General features: G+C 39.1%; 2 protein-coding genes across 2 annotated transcripts; one reads left to right on the forward strand and one right to left on the reverse strand.

The window, feature by feature from the left end:
• Positions 1–685: 685 nt before the first annotated feature.
• On the reverse strand, positions 686–1,773 carry aanat2 (arylalkylamine N-acetyltransferase 2; the record flags this gene model as incomplete). Its single annotated transcript, XM_083932108.1, has 3 exons — positions 686–991; positions 1,157–1,311; positions 1,608–1,773. 3 exons carry the CDS (start codon positions 1,771–1,773, stop codon positions 686–688), a joined length of 627 nt encoding a protein of 208 aa, XP_083788234.1.
• Positions 1,774–5,476: 3,703 nt separating this feature from the next.
• On the forward strand, positions 5,477–15,208 carry mgrn1b (mahogunin, ring finger 1b). The gene is made up of 16 exons (XM_083930813.1): positions 5,477–5,786; positions 7,425–7,543; positions 7,722–7,810; positions 7,923–8,069; positions 8,772–8,889; positions 9,101–9,167; positions 9,266–9,309; positions 9,409–9,456; positions 10,073–10,141; positions 10,242–10,401; positions 10,530–10,639; positions 11,325–11,539; positions 11,792–11,903; positions 11,983–12,028; positions 12,675–12,779; positions 13,407–15,208. Exons 1-16 carry the CDS (start codon positions 5,699–5,701, stop codon positions 13,517–13,519), a joined length of 1,650 nt encoding a protein of 549 aa, XP_083786939.1. The 5' UTR covers positions 5,477–5,698; the 3' UTR covers positions 13,520–15,208.
• The last annotated feature ends 530 nt before the right edge of the window (positions 15,209–15,738 follow it).

Genomic DNA, 15,738 nt, shown 5'->3' on the forward strand with positions numbered 1-15,738 from the left:
AGTAAAAAAAATCTACAAATTACAATGGTCTGCGATTTTCTCTCAATTACCAGAAAATAACTGTTGAAGATTGTTTGATAGTTTATTCATATAATGCAACAAAGAAACGGCAAATATCTGCTACAAATATTCAATTAACAAGCGTTTTCAGTGGCTGCATTTTTAGTATGTACGTCCTTAAGAAACTAACTTTTACAGTTATTACTCAATGGATTCATCATACCTTTTGATTTATATGGTTTAAAAAAATAAAACAGTATTTACATCAAAACATCAGATGCAATTTACAATGAATTGCCTTGATAATATTGCAAACAGTGCATTGTGAATGATTTGACAAATAATAAATAAATGGAGGAACAATATTAAGCTCTCAAAGCCAAGATGCTAACGATGACGGAGGAAGTATAATTCGATATCTAATAAATCAAAGCCACTGGTTCCTCTTTTTGCATGAATCCACTCTGTATGAGTTCCCTCTGTCCTCTCACAGTCCTCAGTGGGATACTGTGAGGTGCTGAGATTAGGAGGTCCAGTAACAACAATACTTAACCCAGTCCGGAGGTGCATACCGGCCCTGCGCCTCTATCTGTCCATGTGTTGGCTGTGTTTTGTTAATCTGATCTGCCCTGAGTCCATGTTAGAGGTGAGTAAGTGGAGGAGGGTCGGGTTAGGTATTAATGGACTAGCAGCCACTGTTCCGTCGTGCATATGCCTGCCCACAGAGCATGTACTCCATCTCTTGGAATTGCATGTTGGATATGGAGATGGCTGATGCTCCTTTCTCCTTGAAGCCGGCTTTGAGGTAGAATGGCACCAGGAAGTCCTCGCAAATCAGCAGAGCTCGGCGGAGGCCCGGTATACAGCGCAGGTACTGCAAGTAGCGCCACAAGAGGATGGAGCCCTTGCCTTGTTGGCGACAGTGACGGTGCACAGACAGCACATGGATGTGCACAGTGGGGTTATCTGGGACATGCTGAGTCATTGCCTCCTGGAGAAAAGAGATTAAATAGAGACAATAATTAAGTCAAAGCACCAATGAGCCAAAGCTTCCATGAATCAGAGCAAGTTTGTCAAAAATCTATAATATTTTTTATAGAATTAAAAGGTTTGTCCCCTTTTTTATTCTTTAAACATGTTCTAAGTGTTTTCATACCTGCGAAAGCCTGTCTTTGTCCCATCCAGAGCCAATGATGAAAGCTACCAGCTGTCCCTCCTCAAACCAACCCAGCGACAGCTCGGGGCACTGACTCAGGAAGTTAAGTACTTCATCCAGGGTAAGTGGACACTCTCCAGACACAGAGACAAATGCTAGGGGGTGAAAAAGAACCAGTTCATAACGGTGGATCCTGGCCTGGGAGTAATGATGATGATGATCAGGAAAAGACCAAAGGATGAAAGAAATGTATTCCCTTTCAAGTTAAAACTGGCACTCAACGAGATTGAATATCCCAAAGCAAAATTTAAGATATTATACATACCTCCCCCAATGACAGGATGTAAAATACAGTATATTCTCATCACATCAAGATAGTCAAGTTCTTACCTAATGGTAGTGTAAAAACACATATCAGGTTTGTTATATGGTGAGCGGAAACTTGGCTTACCTTCTCTCTCAATCTCAAACACACTGATGGCGTCCTGTGCCGTGAGGTTCCTGAACTCACTGGCGGGGAGTGTGTGTCGTCTCTGTCGCAGAGGGCTGACCACTCTGACAGGCGTCTTCAGAAAGAAGGGCTTGAGGAACGGTGAGCTACTGACCTGCTGTGTCATGATGCCTCAATAAAATATATACAGAAGGTTCTGATTATTTGAAGACTCTCTTATTACCCGTTTTCTTCTCTTCCAGTCTTTTGTAAAATAAATGTTGTACTGATGCTATAAAGGATGCAGTCAAATCAAGTCCCTGCCAACGAGACTTTGCGTGTTCTCTGTGTGTCCAACAGCTCCGACTTCAATGTAACAGACTTCAGTAGGCAAGATGATGACCTTTGTGTCTCTCCTGCTCTCTCCTCCTTCTTTCTCTCTGAACTCATACTGTAAAGTGGTCCTCTCAAAGTAGGTAGGCTGTCTGCACGTGTCTCCAAAGTCTCTAAATCCTCTGCTTTCAAATAACACTTTGTTTTGTGATTTACATACTGTAAGCATCCCAGTACAGACACAGACAGCTCACGGCTTTTCATTGTGATTATTTTAATTACAATATTTCAATTGTAAATTTTCCACATCTCAATCATAAGAGAAAATCTTTGGCATTTTCAGATATTCACTGTGTGAGTATCTTGTGACAATGATATTACGCCAGATTGGATGATCATTTTTAAGGAAATTTTATTTTTATTATTACATATTATTAGGATGGTGGAAGATATTATTTTACATCACTGTTTGCCTTCAACAGATGAGATGTGATGACAGAATAAGATTAGTTTTTATCTGACACGTGTACATTGGCACATGCTCTTATTGTACACTCAGGTGTGTATTTTTCAGGGACGTGGTGTGACAGGATGTGGTGATACACATGTTTTGTGTTTTCAGGGCCATGTGGACTAATTTAACCCTACTGAGTGAGGGTGGAGATTTGTGTGGATTGCTGTTGGGATGATTTCTTGCCTCAAAGAGGTTTAGCACAGACTAATTAAATGAGAGAGCACTTGCTTTGACTGGTCTGAGGTAAACCTATATGCACAATTTGACTGTCAACACAATTAAGTATGGGACAATAATCGTTTCTATAACGGATCACGTAATAAAATAAAAAAAACACTAAGTTAATCGTGAATATCCTCATGAGTGACTTGACCTGCAAATTGACTGCAGTTTACTTCAGTTTGTCCTCTAACCGTAACATTAATTTGGCCACAGCTCACAAGTTAAAGTTACTATACTATACCATAGTAAAGGCTTACTATGACTTTTTGAATAAGGGTGACCTAAGGATTTATACTTACCTTCTTTAAGAGTGTCAAGAGACCACTTTTGTTATAATTTTACACTGTCAATAAAATTGTATTGTACTGTATTTAGTAAAAATATGTGGCCTATCTGTGATACAATATAATATTAGTTTCGTAATAAAATGAAAGGTAAAGTGATTTCAGAGGGGTTTTGTGCAATTTTGAGAGTTTTACGGGTATTTTGATGATTATTTGGATAATATCTTGAATCACAATTATTTAGGCCAGGATATTCGTGAGATTAAATTTTCATTTCAGTTTTTTAATGTAAAGATAATCTGAAAGCTTTATCATAAAATTCTCACCTGAGTATTTTATTTACAGTTTATTATGGTTGTGCAAGTGTCTAATATTTTAAAACAGTATTCTTGGTTGCTTTAACTTTATCACAAACGTTTCTTTCTCAAATGCTAATAAAGAAAGTAGGGCAGGTAATAGAGGTTTTATAATGGTGGAACATTTTACACCACTTTAAACTGGCTTGGAGCTTAGTGCTAATATTGTAGCCTCAAGAGATGAAACCAAAATAGCCTTGTTTTGAGGATTATTGTTTCACCAATCACAAATGCGAAAACATCTTTTCCTGTGAGATCAGATCATCAGATGTTAGAGGCGAGCACGTACACAGGTGTCCAGAGATTAAGTTACCTTTTCTGACATGCAACTCTGTCAATCTGTGAGTCCTGAGATGAAAAAGCAGTCTGAAATAATTCCTCATGGCCTCTAAAAACAGCCTGTTATAGCCAACTGAACGACATGTTTCAGCTTTGCTTTTGTGGACACTCTAAATTTAAAAGAGTTAAGGAAAGGAGACAGGACTTTGGCTCTCAAGCTGATAGAAGATTAAACTCTGATTTTATTATTTTATATGTTTACAGTAAAACCCCGCCAGACAACCTTCTCTAGCTGAAAGTGTCATAGGCCCCGGTATACACATACACTTGCACACACACTTTTTACAGGCAAGCTGGAGGTCACAGTGTAACTGAATCCTCATTAAACTTTACGCTGGTGTACACCTGTTGGTCCAGCTGAGCAGAGAGCAACAGTTAACCAAAACTGCAGAAGAATGTCACTATGTTTGAAATCTGAAACACATTACACACTTTCAGAGTGCTTGGCAGCTAGAAAAGTCTTCCTGAAATGAACTGTTACGCATCAGCAGGCTACTATACTGTATGTGTATCATGTGCACAAAATAAAGCACGGTTCTTGTTTTAAAGATGAGAGCTAATTCTATAAAATCAATCAATTACATGCTCCAATTTTATTTTATTTTTATTCTTAGAACTATCTACAGTAATCAAGTGAAAAACTGTGCTTCATGCCAGGAAAAAAATCAGTGTCACCACTAAAAGATCAACATTAAAGGAAAATAGAAAAGAGTAAGAACTAATAGTTATTCAACAGTAGGCCCCAGGTCTGTTTCACAAGTCGGCCAGTCGAACAATGTTGATTTATGGTATCATGTCATAAAAAGTCATAGTACATAAAAACTCATTGTATAATATGTCAAAAAAGTCATAGTGTGGTATGTTGGAAAAAGTCACTTTATGGTAGGCTATAATAGTATGGCAAAAAAGTCATAGTATAGCATGTCATGAAAAAGTAATATTATAGTAAGTCATAAAAAGACCATAGTATGTTGAAATACTGTATAGTCATAGTATAGTTGTTATGACCATTGGTCACGCTGTATGTGGTTTTGTATGTGTATTTGAGTGTTTAAGTGTTAACGCTCCCTGCCAGAGGGAGGTGCTGCTGCTCCAGTTGTGTTATAAGCTCCTATATTATCCTTTATAACTCTGTATACTTAAAAAAAACCCATTTTATTTAAACTTGGTATGCATTACATATGCGAAAAAAACACAATACATCACTTCTTAAGAAGATATTTAAAACATATAAATACATGAAAAATATATTTAAAAAAATTAAAAATATAATAAAATAAAAACAATATACACACAAGTAGAAAAGCAGAAGAGAAACAAAACAAAAGAATACATAAACAACATAAAACATGCCAGGGGTCATTAAAGAATAGAAAATAAATGTATTGAAAGCATTAAACAGGGAGCACAATCTTACTGTAATAAGATATAAGTAATAATAGTCAATAATAAGTAATTGTCTTAATTTAAAACGCCATTTCTTTTTTGAACAAATTAAAGTGCGGTTTTACTTTGGAAAATTTTCATTAATAAATGTAAAACTTCGCAAAGAATATTATGGGTTGGATAATGAAATGTTCCTTCTCATAGTGTATCGTATCTGACATAACTAAATATAACATTTTACAGTAATAATTCGAAGTTATAGGTAATATTATACAAAATAAATCTACAAATATCTCACTTGTGTCTTTATGATAACGACTATCGGCCCGACCCTCCTCCCCCTGACCTCCTCCCGCCGGGCGGTCCCAGCGCGCAGAGCGAACGCCCTGAAGTTCTGGAACGCTTGAAGACAGCCAATCAGGTTGACCCGCTGCTACGTCACAACAGCGCTGGCAAAACAACAGCAGCCAGAACAGCCCGTCTCAATTTGTTTCCTGTTAGCATTTAGCATTATCAGCATCAGACACTGATCAAACTGAACAGCGTATAAAATGTTAAATTAACCGAAGCGCCGGTGCTTGGTCGATGGTATCTTTGTTTCGGCGTTAGTGTACGTTCGAAAGGCGAGAGCTAATCGGAGCTGCGAGGCGGTGTTAGCTGCCAAGCTGCTAGAGAAAGATGGGGTCCATCCTGAGTCGCAGAATCGCTGGTGTTGAGGACATCGATATCCAGGCCAATTCGGCCTATCGATTTCCTCCGAAATCTGGTGAGTGATCGACGGCAGTGTCTCTAAACACGGATCTAAAAAAAAAAAAATCAATAATAAACATTGAGGCGCTGAGCGCACGTCAGCCACTTAGGGTCTAATTATTGTTTCCTTTCTGTTGCTTATGATCAGCTGGTAAATACAGTTAGATAATGACTGGAAACATGTCAGAGTAATAGAAATATGGCTGGGTATTTATAGTTGTTTATGAAGGCAGAGGCGATTCTAGAGTCTGCTGGGGCCCGAGGCAAAGATTCACATGGGGCCCCTCGAAAAAGTGTTCAACATCGTTATGTTTTAAATAATTTGACACTGACAAAAAGATTGCGAAACGCAAACTTTTTTTTCCCCTTCAAAAGTGCATAATTTAGTTATTTTCAAAGTTAAAGGTTGAGTATGTAGAATCTTTATTAAAAGCTATATTAAAACAAATAAAATATACGTCCACTGGGTGTTTTGAGGTGTACAGAATGAAAGTATTCACTTGACTCTCGCCAGATGAATTTCGTTCCGCCTTGACTCCAACTCTCAACCATCTGGGTTCGCTCCATAGGAAAGGGATTTCAGGTAGCCGGGCATTCATGACCGCCGGGCAGGGGTTTTAAAGATGTGACGCAGCAGAGAAGCGGCTGTTGTGATTCTCGCATCGCGTTCTGTGTTGTCCAATCTAGTGAAGATTTCTTTAAAAGAACGGTTCTGAAGGCTTTTATCGGTGGAAACCATGTCAGCTGTTTTGTTTTGGCTTTCCCTGCTTCGCTCTCATCAGCGTCATGGGTTGGTTTTTCGATGTGAGTGGTTGAAGTAGAACGTTAACAAAGATGACGGACAAGTGGTTTATCCAATCACATGCAAGGATTTTGGATAAGGCCCAGCCTCCTGAAATCACCGTCCTATGGAGCAAGCCCACTTGGATGAGTGAAGCAATGCAGAACGAAATTCATTATCAAAGTATAGCTTTTCCATAAAAAAATATATTTAGTCTGAATAAATGTTAAAAAAACTTTTTTGACGGGTTTGACAATAACTTTCTGTCACGTTCTGTTGACTTTGTACCAGTCAATAGCGGCCTACATTGCGGGGTTGCCAGGGTTTCTGCTGTTCGGCGCAGCTACTGTAGACTGGTGCCCATCTCTATATTCATTATCACCACACCACTGCCTGACAGCTATCTTTGTGCAATCAGGCTACTGAAACAAGGAATCATTTTGAGTTGAGAGCGAGCTTGCTAATCGCAACCACACACCACTCAAAGAAAAACTTCCCGTTGAAGACTGGCTTACGTTAAATACTGTTGTAAAATGAATTGAATAGTCCAAATTAGTCGTTACCCTGTATGATTCATCACTGACATGGAGCAGGCTGATCGCTTGACACACTCTGCAACAAACTTGGCAACCCGACTGCTGGAATAATTTTTTGTTGTTGCGGCTACGATCTTGAGACACTAGATGGCGATGTTCTGCTCCTTCTCCATATTCAACAAGGAAGATCATTCGAAATAACCGTATTTATATTGTGTTATTTATATTGACACAGACAGAAATGTCCCTTTTACAAAGAAGTGTAAATACAAATATCAGTACAATATTCTGCTGCTCGCTGAACCTTTATTATTCATGTGTTTTCTCTTGTCCTCAGGGAATTATTTTGCGAGCCACTTCTTCATGGGAGGAGAGAAATTCGACACGCCACATCCAGAGGGGTACCTTTTTGGAGAAAACATGGACCTGAATTTTCTTGGAAATAGGCCAGTGCAGGTGAAAACTGATGTTTCTTCATCCCGGTTGTTAAAGTTATCTGAGAACTCAGTGCTGTACATTTTCCAGAATTTTAAAACTACAATGAGGGATTTCTACATCGCATGTCAGTAATAGTATCAGTCAAACCATGTTGATCATTTCAAATCAAATATCATTCATATTGCTGTTTCACTAGTTTCCGTATGTGACGCCTGCACCCCACGAGCCTGTGAAAACCCTGAGGAGTCTGGTCAACATTCGAAAGGACTCTCTGCGTTTGGTCAGGTAAAGATAAGGAGGCAGTATTACGATACAACTACATTAAAAGTTAACAATTGTGTTAGGGAAAAGAGTTTACATTGTGCCAAGCCTAAATTCTTTAAACCCTTTATTCTAGGTATAAAGATGACTCTGACGCACCAGTGGAGGAAGGAGGAAAACCAAAGGTTCAGTATGGTGTGGAGTTCACCTTTGATGCTGATGCTCGGGTGGCCATCACCCTCTACTGCCAAGCGTTTGAGGAGTTCTCCAATGGGATGGCAGTGTAAGAGTTTGCTCTCTAACGTGTTTATTGGCTGATGAATCTTTAGCTGTTAGAAGCACAAAAGATGAACCATTACTTCAAAATCAAGAATCACAACCTTAGCGAGTATTTTATTCTTTAATTTTAAATGTCACATCTGAAACCATTTATGAAATGAATATCCATCTGTCTATGAGAGGATCCGGTGTTCAGATTTGAGCCGTATAAGCAGATCATTGTCACTGACACAGCAGCTTCATATTAGTGGGAACTGTGTGCCAGGGACATTTAAATCCAGTTTTACTTGTGAGACTCAAACCATAAAGCTTAAAGACTAGAATAGATGTGTTGGGTCCTTAGCAACCTCCAGTCGCCATGGATACAGCAAGACTTAGAAGAAGATGAAAGTAATAGTTCTACTGAAGTTATTGCGTCAAGATGAGAAGAGACAGAAAGATGATACATTTTTTTTCCAGCATCAAAGACATCAGATTTTGCTACTTATGTGCCATGCTATTCAATCTTCTTAATTTTCAGTTTGTCCATGGATACTAATGCTTGTATTGAATACTTGAAAATGACAGCTGCCATTGGGCTTTCCTTGCTGATAAATATATATATTTTTCTGTTGCACCGTTAGGAAAACAGTGTGCGCTCCCCATCCAAGATTTCTTCATCCTCCTGCACGCTGATCATTTTTCTCTGGAACATACTGTTTTGCAGGTACAGCCCAAAGAATCCATCACTGGTCTCTGAAACTGTGCATTACAAGCGAGGGGTGAGCCAACAGTTCTCCATGCCATCGTTCAAAATAGATTTCAGCGAGTGGAAAGAGGAAGATGTAAGTATCTGTAGCAGTTAGTGGAGTTTGTTTCCGGACCACACATCACAACAACAAAGTGGCTCCGTTGGTGACTGATTATCTGTCACCAACAAATCTTCTACTTAAACACTTTTCGCACAACACAACTTTTACCTTATTGCACACGTTTACACTGTTTATTTCCTTGCCTCATTGATTAATAAAATACATGCATTTTTTTCCCTTCAAGCTGAACTTTGACCTTGACCGAGGAGTGTTTCCCATGGTAATCCAAGCTGTGGTTGATGAAGGGGACGGTAGGTTACTCAAGCTGCATAATAGTCAGTCTGTTTAGACTAAATACACATCTGGGTCAACATTTGTATTAACCAGAATATTGTGTGTTCTTTTCAAGATTGCCTTGGACATGCTCATGTTCTTTTGGCAGCATTTGAAAGAGTACGTATACTTTGAAATAAAAGAAAAAAAAATATTAATCTTGACGAAACAAGTTTTTATGTAAAGCTAATACAAGTTTCTCTGTTTTTTCACCTCCAGCACGTTGATGGCAGTTTCTCAGTCAAGCCTCTGAAGCAGAAGCAAATTGTAGGTTTTTGAATGTTCTTATTTCAACTATTAATCATATCATGAATTAGCAAATGATTCATTTGAATGTAGAGTAAATATCCCCACTTTGTTTTAATCAATTAGTAGTTTTTTAACCACCCTAAATCAAAGTCAGTAAATCCTGAAGCACATACTGAGTGTGCTACAGCATGTTGTTAATGCGAAGCAGAGCATGAGTGATGCTCACACTCTTTTGCAGCTTTTGAAAAAGCTAAACCACAAAAAAAAAAATCTGCGCCAAAATACTTAGGAGTCTGGCAATAAGGCAGATCTGTGGAGTAGATACTGAATGGAAACGTTTCAGGGCTCAAAGTATTTTAACATAAACTCACATTGAAACATTGTTCTGACAGATGATGTATTTTAATAACCATAAATAATATTCATTATTGAAATATATGAGTCACTTTTTTGTATCACTGCTCACATCTTACTCTAATATGTATATATATAAAATGAAGACAAAACAAGACAGTGAAGAGAATATATTACATACATATAGTAGAATACATTTTGCCTTCCAACTCCCTTGGACCTGATTGTGTGCATGGAGCTGTGTTTGTGAAACATAATTTCTGTTGCTGCATCTTTTCAGGTGGACCGTGTGAGCTACCTCTTACAGGAGATCTATGGGATTGAGAACAAAAACAACCAAGAAACCAAGGTTCCAGTGAAAATGTTACTGTATACATGGACCACAATGCTGTAAATGTTACTTAATGTTTTATTTGTGTGACTTTTTTCTTTTTCTTTTCTTTTTCCAGCCATCAGATGATGAGAACAGTGACAACAGCAACGAGTGCGTTGTCTGTCTGTCTGACCTGCGAGATACACTCATCCTGCCCTGCAGACATCTGTGTCTCTGCAACTCGTGCGCAGACACTCTGCGTTACCAGGCCAACAACTGTCCAATCTGCAGGCTCCGTAAGAAGTCATACATTATTTGAATCGTTAAACTGCTTTATTGTTGATATTTGAAGAGTGGTCTAAGTTAAATATAATGAATTTACTTTATTTTTGGGTTTGATTTGAGCTCGTGTTCATTTTACCAGCATTCAGAGCCTTGCTTCAGATCAGAGCTGTGAGGAAAAAGCCTGGTGCTCTCTCCCCTGTGTCCTTCAGCCCTGTTCTGGCTCAGACTATGGATCATGACGAGCACTCGGTAAGTCTCATGTACATCTGTTTATTATTAGATAAGATTGGCTAAGATGTGCAGTAAATTAAGGACAAACTGGGCATGCATTCAGGTTGCATATCTTTACTGCGGAATTAAGTACTGCATTAAAAACATTGCAGGATTGGAACAGCTGGAATTCACAAATATAAGTCCATTCCTACTTTAATGTGTTTCAAACAGATACGCTCTTATCTAGATTTTTACCAACTTTTATTGAGCAGCAAGTTGTTATGTTGTGCCTAAGTCAACGCCTCCATTTAATCATCTGCCTGCAGCTGCTTCAGAGTTAAATTAGCTTCCGGGATCCCGATGAGAGCAAAGCACCAGGCTGCTGAATGGCTTTGTAAAGCATAGGCAGGCCAGAGATGTACATGATATGTTGCCTTAGCCACCTAAAGCTAACTTGCTCAACAAAAGGTTAACCAAAAAAAATCTATAATTTAATTTTGCACCTTTTTTTTTTGGCTTATTTCTCAAATTGCCATTGAAGCTTGGTAATGTTATCCATCCATCAACTATTTGGGGTAAATGTATTCTTTATGTCAGCACAGACTCATGACTACAGTGTCTGACACCTCAATTACCCATCTCTGAATGAAAAAGTGTATCTTAGGATTTGTTTATCAGCTGTGCACTGTTACCACCAGGCTTTGTCTACGTCTCTTTGCAGAGCACAGATTCAGTTCCTCCCGGCTTTGAACCCATCTCGCTGTTAGAGGCTCTGAATGGTCTGCGGTCAGTGTCTCCTGCCATTCCATCTGCCCCCCTCTACGATGAAATCAACTTCTCGGGGGGTCTGTGCGGTGATGGCAGACAGCTGAGCTCCCCGGAGCATTTAAGTGATGGGAGTCTGCAGAAAGGCAAAGTCAGCAAGTCACCTGACAGGTACATTTCCACATACATGCACACAAACATATTTCTGTAAGGAGTCAGGTTAGGACAGGAATCGCAAACATCACTTTACATTGGGCTTGGTTTTCCACAAATTACAGTGGCTGCTGCGGATTTCCTTCCATATAGGTATAATTAGAGTGAATATCAGTCCATCTAAGTAGCAGTTATTGATTGATTGATGGATTGAATGACCTGTTCTACTTGTATTTCTGCATTGATTAATTGTCTTGTCTACCCATCCAGCACCCTTAGGTCCCCATCCTCTCCCATCCAGGAAGAAGATGAGGAGAAGCTGTCTGAGATGTCTGATGCTCAGCCAAACACAATGCTGTCCAGCAGCCCTGCCCCCACTGACGTAAGCCACCGCTTCACCACCTGACATTGAAACAAAGAAAATCAAACAAAAGCTTTCTTCTCTTTCCTTCTTCTTCCAGGCCACAGCCGCCGAGGACGTCGCCGAGTCCCTATCTCCAGATGATGGTGGGTTTTTTAATTTAGCAGCCATTGTACAGTTAATTATGTGACACACGGTTTAGTACCGTTCATATTGAAAGGTAGCTTTTTCAGGTGCTTTATATTCTCTGTGCAATAATGAAAATGTAATATCAGTTGGAAAAATAAGTCCAGACCTATTTATCCTGTTTTGAACATTTTGTTGTTTATTCAGAACATTTTAAATACCACAAAATAAAACCCCTGACAAACCCTACAACCTAAAGCCTGTCAGTGTGTCAACAGGGCATAGAGAACACTGATGTTTGTGTCTCAGAGGTAGTGCAACCACTTTCAGCTCGTCATTATATTATATTTTATTATATTATATTGCGGCGCATGTGACCACTTTTGGCTCACCGTTGCCCTAACTCAGTGACTTGAACCAACTGTAGGGCTGACGTAGCGTTTAGGAGCTGCCCCTGTCAAATGTGCAAAGGAGAGGACAGTAAAGTTCATCCCAACGCACTCTCAGGTCCCGCAATTTGGCAGCAGTTGATTAAGCATGAATCTGAACTCGGTAGTACCGACATAATTGGGTTGATGCCCTTAAAAGAGTTTTGTACCCAACCCTTGTAAAGATTTGTTGGCTGAGAGTTGGCTTCTCTGACATTTACTCTCCTGTGTGATCCAGAGGACAGGATGCATTCTGGAGGAGACATCCTACAGGACTGCAGCAGTGAACACAGCAGCTTGACCAAAACAGAGAGCGACCCACCGGGCGACTTGTCTCTGCCAGGTGAGAAATCCTCTGCCAGGGGCCGAGAAGAAATATCAGACTGTTAATCTTTAAGCCCCTATAAACAGGAAAGAAAAGAAAAGAAGCAGAATATGGACTATGTTTTTAAGCTTATCCATAGCATTGTCAACTACAAATCCTCTGGTTCTTGCTTATTTTGGATTCTAGTTCTGGTTCTCTTAACGTTTCTCTTCTTAAACCCAAGACTTGAGGGTGCTTTGCATCTAACCTGTGTGCTCTTGTGCTTCTCTGTTTCCTAACACTCCTCCTCTGTTCCCTGCCGTCCTGTCCCTTTGTATCGCCTCACTTTGGGCAGCTCTAGGTCCTGATTCCTGCTCTATTGGTATGGAGGAGTAACTGGTATGTAGGCTTTCCTGTCTGCTCTGGTTCTGTGTATGAGCTCTACTGTTCTCACTTAATCCTATTCTCTATAAATGAGTAGATTCAACATCATCTATAACAGCCAGAAAAAACAAAAGATCTGGCAGGTATTATCAAGTGAAATCACAAGATAGGCGTATCTTATCAAGAATCTTCTAATGCGCATCTGTATTTATGTGAAGTCTGACTGGAAACTTGTCTTCGCCACACCATGCTCCTTATCTGTTGCTTCTTCTTCTCCTCCAGGTTCATCAGAGTCAACAGAAAGCCTGAAAAGTCAGAGCACAAACTGCTCCAGCCAGCCTCTCCTGTGTCCCACAAGCAGCCTTCATATGGAAGATGAGCACCTCAACCCCTGACTCTGACCCAGCCTTTTCCCTTCACATCCATCAGAACAGATTTATACGTTGCAAAGATCATCCAGGCCCTCTATTCCTTTTACTCTCCAGCCTAGTCTTCTGCTTAAGTGAACAGAGCCAACGGCGGCCCTGAAAGAAAGTCAACCGTGACAAGGGAGGAATCTGTTTATTCCATCAATGTCTCTGATGACAGAAAAGAAATTTGACTCCTGCAAAGATGTTCTTGGTACCTTATTCTATGACTAATGTTTAAAAATAGGTATCTTTTCCCCTTTGAAAACATTTCATTAACTGTCAAGTGTTCAGTTGTGTGTCTTGACCAGAGTTGTGGTCTAGTCTAATGTGGAATCCAGAGATATTTCATTACCTGTAATGGTGGTTTTAAGCACACTTACTTTAAATTAACTCTGTATCTATTGCATAACACTAAATTCAGAAGACTTTAGAAATACTGTTTGTGTCAAGATATTGCATTCATCAGTGAAATACATTAATGACTTGAGAACTTATTTTTTACAGTAAGGATTATTTGGGTTATGAGCAGAAATCTGAAAACATATTACATATATATATATCTGTGTGTCCATTTGAAGTGATTTTGCACTCCGCACAAAAACAAAATCATTTATAATCCATTCCTTATAACATGAGTTTATGATGAAATGAGTTTAAATTGTCTGCAGTCTTAAACATCTACATGTCACTTTTTTATGATTTCTAATGATGTGATGTCTGTGTACCATAACTGTACTAGAGTCCTGTGTAGTTACTTCCAATATTGTGTACTTGCTCATTACATAGAAAAAAGCTGTGTATTGAAACAACAGAACTAGATTCAGTTATCATGCACATTTATTTAAGACTCGGATAATCGATAAGCGTTAAAGATTCCCATCCTAACAGCTGAATTCAAAGATAGCTAAAGCCTGCAACAAGCATAGATGCTCCAGCTACATGTAAGCTGACTCACTATGGCACAGTAGGTGTGCTTGTCGTAGATGTGGCAGATCTCTGTACAGTCTCTTTGTGGCGATGCCAGTGTCTGCTTATGTGATGTAGCTGCAAAAATAGGGTCCGGTGTTTGTGTGGCTGCAACACCTTTACATAACTTGGTCCTGTATGTGTAGCGCCATGCATATAGCTCTATGTGCCTTGAATTGATATGGCTGCCTGCTTGTTGCATTGGACATTAGTGTTCTTATAAATGCCACAATATACAGTTTTCAGCCCATAGACAGGATTTTTGATGCTGATGTACAGAGCCTTTTTTTTCTATTGCAAACTTCATGCTACTAGAAAAATGTAACTTTTTATTGCAATATGAAATTGAACTGTTCCTTCACTACATTATGGCCATGTATCAATTATGCATTTAATCTTAGTATTTAGGTTCAAGCAGATTCTCTTAATGTATGTTTGATTGGAAGGACCACATCCAATGCAATAAGTGCACACATTGCATTTTAATAATGGGCTAGCATTTGCATGTGTATTTGTGGAGGCTTAAACCTCTTACTGCTTTTAAGTAGCATTGTTATTTTGTCTTTTACCCCCTCTTATGTGCCATTTCAACTTGACACTGTGCCTTCCTGTTCTTGTTCTGACCACTATTGACCTGGTATCCAGGATAACTCCACAGTAGGTGGTTTGTGGCTCTGTAAAATCAATACCTGTCTTTCCTTGTGTGTATAGCAGCATGTGTATAACAATAAAGAACAAAGATTCATTACTTTCAGGACCAGTTGTTTCAGGGTGGCTGCTGGGAAAGTTGCATCGCACGCCCTCTCAAATGTGCTCTCACACACAAACTATGCTATGACTGTTAAAGACACGCTGTCCTATGACTGAGTTAAGCATTTTGGACATATATTTTTTCTTTTTTTGGACACTACCGTGTCTATGACTGTTTAAAACACACTGTGCTGTGTGATTCAAGCATTTTGGGACATATTAGATTCTGACTTAGGTTAAACTATGACTTTTCGTTACTTTTTCAACAATCTATGCTATGACTGATTTAGACACGCTGCCCTAATATTGTAAATATTATGTTTTTACATTTTCTTTTTTGACATACTATACTACTGGTTCTCAAACTATGGCACTTGTACTGCAGGTGGTACCCAAGCTCTCTCTGGGGTCTCTACAAAATAAAAAAAGGAAACATGAATTACTAAATCAATATAATACTAAGAAAACACTTCAACTAAGATCTGTGA

Source organism: Echiichthys vipera, assembly GCF_963691815.1.
Source record: "Echiichthys vipera genome assembly, chromosome: 17".
NCBI classification, from domain to species: domain Eukaryota; kingdom Metazoa; phylum Chordata; class Actinopteri; order Perciformes; family Trachinidae; genus Echiichthys; species Echiichthys vipera.